Here is an 8,672-nt window from a genome sequence, read left to right on the forward strand (position 1 = left end):
GCGCGCGCGCGCGCGCGCTGAAAACCGCGGCGATTTTCGCGTGTCCGCCTAACGAGCCGATGATCGTCCGGGAAATGACTTTCAGTTTCGGAGCTTTCGTACGGCCCACAAAGGCAGAGACGCCAGCTCGCTCTCGCCCCGACGCAACCTACAATTTGTCGAGTCGCAAGACTAATTGGACGTCTTGCCGTCAAATTCGCTTCTCCGCTTTCTGTCGTATCACGCGCGTATGCGCCTTCCTTCGCCTCCCGAGGCAGGGGAGATCCGGCAATCCGCTCGTCCGACGCTCGTCGAGCACCGTTCATCGCGGCGCGAACGCATCGACGGACGCAGTTACGCATCTCGCTTTTACGAGAGAGAGAGAGAGAGAGGGGGGGAGGGGAGGGGAGGGTAGAAGCACCACCTACCGCGTTGGGTTTAGCAACTTTGCGCGAAAGTGCTCCACGATGCGCGCGAAAACGTACAGGGTGTTACTTCCATTACGCCACTTGGTTAACAAGAGGTCAGAATTAAGCTGTTCTCGTCGCATGCTCCCGAGAACGATTTCGTTTTCCGTACGGCTTACGCCAGTGGCGCGGCCCCAACCCACCCCTATATACCCCGTCGCCCTGCAGTTAATGTGTTCCAGGGTGGAACCCTGCCCCTCTCCCCCTCACCTTCCCACCCCAATTTCAGTTCTCCTTCTACCGCCCACCCTTCTCCATGCCCCCTCGAACCCACCGAACTCAGGATCTCGGCTTTGCTTCCGCGAGAGAACGTTTCTCTCGTCCCATATCTCTCTCTTTCTCTCTCTCACTACCTTCGATTCACTCGCTCCTTTCTCTCTCACTCTCTCCCACTCTGTCTATTTCGTCTCTCCTCGCTTTAGCGTGCTACGATTCGTGGGGCTCTCTTTGTTTTAGAAATTAGAAGAGGATTACCGGATCCCCCTTTCAGCTGCGCTGTTATTAACTATTACCTTTTAGCCATTCACCCTCGGACACGATATCCACGAAAGGGGTTATTCCGGGCTGGGGGAAATTAAATCGGTTTCGCGGAAGTTTCGCTTCCCGTCGCGCTTTTTACCGCGCGAGTGTGCTCGCTGCGAAATACCACCGTAGTCTCGTTTCAAATCCTCCCCCGTGCAAGGGCAATCGCGCGTCCGCGTGCGTGTTTCTCTCGGGCGATTTCCGCGAGGGCGGCGCGTCACGTTCGCGCCGGTCGCGGTGATTATAGTCGCGTCTGCGGATGCTCACTTGGCAATTATCGATGAAGCGGCAATTAATCAGCTACAATCAAGAGAGGATTGCTGCGCGTCGCGGAGAAAGTTCTCGAGTGATAGATTCGACTGATGAGTGCCCGAACTGACAAGCTCACTCTTGTCGTAATTATCAACTTAGTCGACCACGTAGATCTCGTTATTGAGCTTGTTGTTCGACGTTAAGGTAAATCGACTATGCACTGTCACACAGAGAAGAGCGTCTAAGCTCACATTTAGACGCTCGCTGGCAGCGGCGACGACGACGATGATGACGACGACGACGGCGCGGAGACCCAAGTTCCGTTTTCTTGCCGACGGCGTTTTTGTCGTATCCCCGCGCTCGCATCAAGAGAGGAGACGAGAGTCGGAGAATCGACCTCCAAGAGAGAGAGAGGGGGGGAAAGAGAGGGAGAGGGAGAGAGAGAAGGAGAGACGGCCACGATCTTATTATTTTTTTCACGCTCTCGAAAGGGGGATCGCGCGACGGCGGGACAACGGCGTAGAGAAGAAGAGAAGAGAAGTGAGGCGTCGTTCTCTCGGGTCGACGACTCTTCGCCACCTTTCTTCGTCTCTACTTCTCTCGGATATTCTCCTCTCTTCACCCTTTATTCGCTTCGTCGTCTTTACACGACCTAGCAAGGTGTGGAAAGAGCGCGGGGATGCGATACCGCGGAGGCGCGCGTTTACACAGTTGGCCAGGCGAGGTTACCTAATTATTTGTTGGCCGTCCAATGACGAAACGCCACGGTGGTAACGTCATGTCTCTTCACCTCCTCCTCTTCCTCTTCCTCCTCTTCCTCTTCCTCCTCTTCCTCGTTCATCTCTTCTTCTTCTTTTTCTATTATTTTGTTCCGTGTTTTGTCCCAACGAGCGCGCGAAATTCGACGAAATTTCTTACCACGACAACGACTCGACGACGACTCGACGACGATCGATACGCCATACCGTCGTGAAGGTCTCAATAGTCGTTCTGGTCATCAACGGCGACTTAACATTTTCCCCAGGGGTTGAATGTGCGCTCTGAATTGCCCCAAGGATCCGTAAACGAGAAGGAACGCGCAGGACCGGAAATGTCCATCCCTCGAGATTCCTCCGAAAACGCGTATTTCCGGTATCATTTCCTCGCGTGTTCTATTTTTTCGTCGCACTGTCCGACACTTGCACCGGGTCTGACGTTGCGACAATCGGGAGAGCACTTGATTGGCGCGATGTAACCGCTCTCGCTAACGGCGAGGACTGACCCTTTGAGATTCATCGGCGGTCATCATGTTAGCGTAACTTGGGGACGCCGTACGCGTGGAGTCTCGAACGGGACGAATTTGTTGAATTTTTCAGATATACGCGCCGCTCGATACGTCGAGGACAATTCGTCGACTTGTCAAAATTCGTCGCGGAAGATAGTACTCCCGCGAGGTCGCGCGATGATCGATACTCGAGTCGTACCCGCTGCGAACGACGCGCTCACCTCCTTATCAGGGAGTCGACAAACGAACGTTACGTAATTATTTAATTAAATTGTGTCATTATTTGCGTTGTCGGTTATAGTCGTGCGCTGCTGGCGTGTTTATCTTATTAACCTTCCTTTCCGATCGGAATTTTGCCGAACACTTCGCGTCTCTCCCCCGTTCTCGTTGTTACAACAACGAGGATAATTTTAAAAGTGGTATATTATTAATTATGCATTCGGTGGTTTTTATATTTTTGCATATCCCGCATTTTACGTTTCTCATATCCCGCGTCTCTTTCGGGGCCGGTTAATGTTTCATCGACAGCTAAGATACTTTTCCAAATGTTAGAGAAGAAATTTTTAAATTCTAAATTTATCGGCTGCACGATCCTTAAGAAATTTTTACTTTATCATAGAATGATATACCTCTCTTGAGGATAATATTTAAGAAATAAAAGAAGACTTATTTGGTAGATACTACACAGAAAAAAAGGTTTGGTTAAATTAACCAAATATCTGGTCGAATATGAACGATCTACAAATTTCGATTGAAGTAACCCGAATTCTGTTTAAATTAACAAGACTTTTTGTTGACTTAAACAGAATTTGGGTTACTACAATTGGAATTTCTGGATCGTTCATATTCGACCAGATATTTGGTTAATTCAACCAATCTTTTTTTCCGTGCAATAGCATATATTTACTCATATGTGGAGAAAATAATATAGTTATTTTTAATATAAATTCTTTTCAGTTTTACCATGTTTTCAGTTTCAATTTTACCGAATACTTGTTATTTTTCGGGTATTTTTTCTCTCATTGTAATAAAAAATTCTTTTAGTCGTTCCTAAGGCTGCCTCGAAGAGCAGAGAATCTTTTTAAGTTCACGTCGCCAGTGTTCCATAACTACATCATTCGTCTGTCCGTCTGTCTCTCTTAATCGTGCTACGAACAATTTCTTATTTTTTTTTCCATCTGACGCAGCGAGTTATCGATGTGACTTTGCTGCTTTACGATTCAACAGGATTAGATCACATCCCCTTCGCGAACGAACGAAAGGACGACTCGTGCTCGGCGAATTGTACTCGACGTATTTTTAACGTTGCAAGGTAAATCGAATTGTCGTACATTTCCTTTCTTTTTTCTGTTTTTTTCGAGGCAGACGTACGGTTCCACACGCGCGCTGACACGTCGCCTCACCTTTGCTAACTAATAAAACACCGGTCGAGCCACGCTGAATTAGAAATTACATCGTCCCGCGCTCTCTCGGCCCGTCTTGAATCGAAATGAGATCAAGTGTCTTCAATAAAGCGGCCGTCGACAATTGATGTCAATTGCCGCCACATTGTATCGGCGAACTGTTTAACCGGCGCGAGTACAAACGCAAATCTACCTATACATCGCGACGACGATGTTCCTCCAGCTGGAATTCAATCGTCGAGCCGCGATCGCCCGAATAATCGGTCACTTTATAAATCGTCGTCGTGGTCGTCGTGGTCGTGCTGCCGATCGATCTCGGTCGATCCGCCGAGAAGAAAGAGTCGCGCAGAGTCGAGTATTAATTGAAGGCCCGTCGTTGTACTTTCCGGTCGATCATCGATTTTTTTAACCAAGTTCGCCCGTCGCGCATCCGGCTTTCGGCGAGGAGGAAAACTGGAACTCTCGCTCGTTTGCCAAGTGGGTTAGATTGGGTCGGGTGAGGCTAGGTAATTATAAACCTTCGGCCGGTCGCGTGGGTACGACACTAAAATTACTCACGAATTTCCGACTAACGAGGCACCTTTGGCGCCACGAGATATCTCGTTTGTCCCTTCTCTCTTTCTCTCTCTCTCTCTCTCTCTCTCCCTCCTTGTGGCCACCTATACCTTCCCCGCACGGCTTGTGTTGGCCATCTCTCTCTTCGATTCTACTCGTCTCTCTGTTCCCCGTCGGACGGAGATTTTCCGAAATCGCGCGGTGGTCGTTTCCCCGCGCTCTACGAAATGAAGATATTCTCGGCGGCGCGCGCGCGCGAGAATACGAGCGCGATATCATTAAACTTCGCCCGGCGCGGTAAACAACGCCATTTAACTTCGCGCAAAAGTTAAGCACGCCACCTTAAAATTCGCCGACGATCCATTATAGCAGCGCGCGAGCTTTTAATTAACTGCGCGTCGACGCGCGATCCGGACAGTTTCGAAGAGCGCAACGACTCGTTACACGAAACTCCGGTGATATTTCTCTCTCGCTATCGTTTCCGCTTTGCCCGCGCGCTAAGTCCATCGCGGATGGCCAAGCGTGATGATGCGTGTCCTCTTCTCCGCGTTTCACTCCTTTCTGCGAAAGCGACACAGAGATACATACGAGGCATCGAAAAGTGCCCTCCTAGAGCGAGCCGCCTTTAACATCTCTTTCGGCACGCGCGGCACATTCTGTATGAAAGAGAAGGAGAGGGAGAGTGAGAAAGAAAGGAGGTAAAAGTATCAATACTCGGACATGTACCTGACCCTAGACATTCTTATTTTTTGGTCTTTAAACACGAATATTTAACGTTTCAACAAAAAAACCATATATACTGAGAAAAAATATCTAAAAAATAAATATATATTCTGGTGCTAATAACATATATTTGTTTATAATAATATATACATATCTCTATACATTGAAAACAATTTTTCTCAAATAAAGAAATATACATTTTATAGCTTTTCATGAGAGCAATTGTTTATTTTATTAAATAAAAGGATCTAAATTTAAGGACATATGTTATTAGTACCCAGTGGAGAAATATTTCTTATTTTCTAAATTTTTTTTCTCAATGTACATATGTTGAATATACACATATTTTGTGCTGGAAGTTAAAATATTTAAAGACCAAATATCGATAATAATGTCCAGGATTAAATCGATACATTCTATCATGCATTCTTGATAGTTTCTCTTCTTTGTCTTGACGACGAATAATTTTCCACAATGGTAAATATAAGGTCGTGATCGGGACGGCGTTCAAGGCCTTCGAAGCGGCGTCGCGCGGAGAATCCCATCTCGCAACGAGCAACCGCGCGATCGGCGTGTTGATCGGAGCGAAGCGCGATAATCGCGTACGGTAGCGAGCGAAAATGGAGACGGACAGCAGACAGTCTCTCAACAAAAAGCGAAAGAGAGAGGAGTAGAGAGTGAGGGAGAGCACGGGGGCCGATCCTCGTCGGCTTTGTCTGCCGTTAGCCGCGCGCGAAGCTTTTTATCTCGAACGCCACTTTTCCGCGCGCGTATCCACACGCATGCTCATACGCACGCACATACCGCACGTACTTACTCACTCACTCACCCACACGCTCCAGTTTTCAACTCCGTCTCCTTTTCTCCGGTCGCTCTCTTTCCGACTCAACAAGTGGACCGATGTTTTCGGCACGGTGCATAACCCGCGGACAAGAGAGAAAGAGAGTAAGAGAGGAGCGAAAGAGAGGATGAGAGAGAGCCACCCACACTCGCTCTCGCGTCCGCTTGTCGCCGGTATACGAACGCCTCTCTGCAGGCAAAAACAGTGACCCTTCGCGCTAGGGGTTGCTTCCTGCGAGATCGGAGCGTTGAAGGGACAGAGAAGTCGGGCGAGTGAACGAGCGAGCGAGCGTACGTACGTATGTACAAGCGAACGAGCGAGCGAGCGCGCGAGAGAGAGAGGGAGAGAGCGAACGAGTGAACAAGCGAGCGAGCGAACGAATAAACGAGAGAAAGAGAACGCTGGTAGGTTTAGAGTGGGACAGCAAGTGCGCGCGCGAGGAGTGGGGAGTGGGGAGCCGCGAGTCTGGGCGCCGGGGGGTGAGGAGAACCGAAGCGGTCGCCTCCCCTCGCGACGCGTCAGTCTCGTCGCGTGTAGCGTGTGGAGAGGATCTCTCGCGCGTCCGTTCCCGATTCAGTCGCCCTCTGCTTCCGTTCTCGCGCGTACATACGATCGGCGACGCGACAAGTGTAGCAATACGCGATCGCGTAGTTCTCTCTCGTCCTTTCACGGCGGTGCAGCTTTCGTCTCGCGGCAAGGCCGGAGGAAATGCGGTGCGCGCGATAGGACGCTGTTCCGCGAGAGAGAAGCGTGTGTCGTTTTCGTTCTAACCTCAAAAGCGGCCCCCGACGCCGCCATGCAGCAGCGACCAACGACAACGGGGCAGCAGCAGCTGCGATTACGCGCGCGTGCATCCTGATGTGCGTAGTACACCTTCTATGCGAGCGAGTGTGATGGCGCGCTCGTGACTCCTAGTGAAAATTCGCTACGTTGCGAAGAGGACGAAGATCGGATAACGATATCAGTGACGATAAGATATCTCCGGTTAACATCCGCCGCGCGTCGTCCTCGGTTCGCTCCGCTTTTCCTCTCTCTCTCTCTCTCTTTCTCTCTCTCTCTCTCTCTCTCTCTCTCTCTCTCTTTTCTTTTCTCCCTGTCTCTTACTCTGGTTCTCCCTCTTTCTGTGTGCATCGTGGACACCGTGACAAGTGCGTGGTATGTGCGACCTGACGCGAAGGACTCGACAACGCTGTACTTCCGATCGTTCTCGCGCCGCGGCTTTCGCGAGGCGGATTTCCGTCACGTGACGACGCGTCGAGCGTCTGGTCGTTATTGTTTGTCGTCCTTCGTGTCCTTCCGTCGCGTTCTCTTGAGTATCGCGCGCTAGTGTTGTGTCGCCGTGACCGACGACAAAAATGACGCGGTGCCGTTCGCCGCGAGACGCCGACGACGACACCGCTAAGATCTGACGACCGCGGACTTTCGTTGACGGGGCGAAGCGTCGCGAATCGCGCGTCCGTAGTACGTTGTCTCGCGGATCCCGCAGCCCTCGCACGTGTTCGTCGCGCGCTGATACCACCCCGGCCGCCCGGAGGGGAGTAGCATGCAGTCGAATACGATACTCCGCGACATCGGCAGCACGGAGAAGCTGATGGGCAACAACAATAATCTCAACAACAACGGCTCGCCGGGAGCGGACATCATGTTCCAGATGGAGGACGAGGGCCTCACGCAGTTGGGCAGCGTTTTTCAATCGGCCTACCAGTCGATCGTGGGTGGCGGTCCTCAGGTAAGAGAGGGGCCCCGAGGGTGCCCTCCTCGGTCATTCACCGGTGGTTCGGTCACGCGGCGAGCCGTTCGTTTTTGAGGGATTTTTGACGCGTCGCCTGTCCACGACAGAAATGATTTCCGTTCCAAACGCCCGAGAGATAAGTTCCACGCGTTCCTCGCACCGGCGTTAATCGTATCGAAGTTACTCGCGCGAATATACCTCAATTATCCTCTTCTTCCTCCACCTTTCGATTTTCCGCCAAATCGCGCTTTCTACTTTTGTTTCCATCGTATTAGCCGAATGTACGTGGCAAGAAGGCGCACTTATCGATCCAATTAATCTCTGCGGATCGGCTGGTTGTTTAACTCGACCACCACCATCACCACCAGCACCGCCATCCGTCTGGCCGCGTTAGCCCGACGACGATTGCGCGCTTTCCTCTTTAACCGCCAAGTAATATCGCTTTCGTTTTGTTTCGACATCGCGGGCCTCGCCAGTGTCGAGCGATCCACGCTCGCGAAGTTTAGCTCTCGACAACCTGACCCGAGGACTCGTCGATCAGACGGCGTTCTTGCGCGTCCGATGTAATCTGAACGATATATCTCCCTCTGTGTACACCCTCACATCTACATAGACAGATGTATATATGCATACACACACACACACACACATACAGAGAGGGAAAGAGAAAGAAAAAGAGAAAGAGAGGCGCAACGCGCGAGGGCCACGAAAAGTCGTATACGGGGAGAATCTTTTCTCGGAGAGAAGCGAATAGGAGTTTCCGCGGAAAATCTAAATCTCCTTCGGGTTCTCTCTCGGCGACGTCTCGCGCGCGGGAAAGGCATTTTCCCCAAAGCGGATTGCGCGTCAATCGAGAATAGGGAGGCGACGGAGGACGCACGGGGCGAAGGTAGCGGGATAAGGCGAAAGCAGGGAATGAAGGAGGGGGGGGGGG

General features: G+C 51.0%; 1 protein-coding gene across 13 annotated transcripts in view; it reads left to right on the plus strand.

The window, feature by feature from the left end:
• LOC116849987 (protein daughterless) overlaps nt 1-8,672 on the plus strand; it is a 196,021-nt gene that overhangs the window by 53,308 nt on the left and 134,041 nt on the right. The window contains exon 1 of one of the 13 annotated variants that reach the window (XM_032827744.1): nt 6,520-7,735. The exons of the other annotated variants lie outside the window; for them this stretch is intronic. Coding sequence (XP_032683635.1) covers nt 7,550-7,735 — 186 coding nt within the window. The 5' untranslated portion in view covers nt 6,520-7,549. Of the gene's footprint in view, nt 1-6,519; nt 7,736-8,672 lie in introns of those variants that run through there. 13 annotated transcript variants of the gene reach the window in all.

The sequence above is a fragment of the Odontomachus brunneus genome, unplaced genomic scaffold (assembly GCF_010583005.1).
Source record: "Odontomachus brunneus isolate Ranch 3 - 2012 unplaced genomic scaffold, Obru_v1 Obru_scaffold_130, whole genome shotgun sequence".
NCBI classification, from domain to species: domain Eukaryota; kingdom Metazoa; phylum Arthropoda; class Insecta; order Hymenoptera; family Formicidae; genus Odontomachus; species Odontomachus brunneus.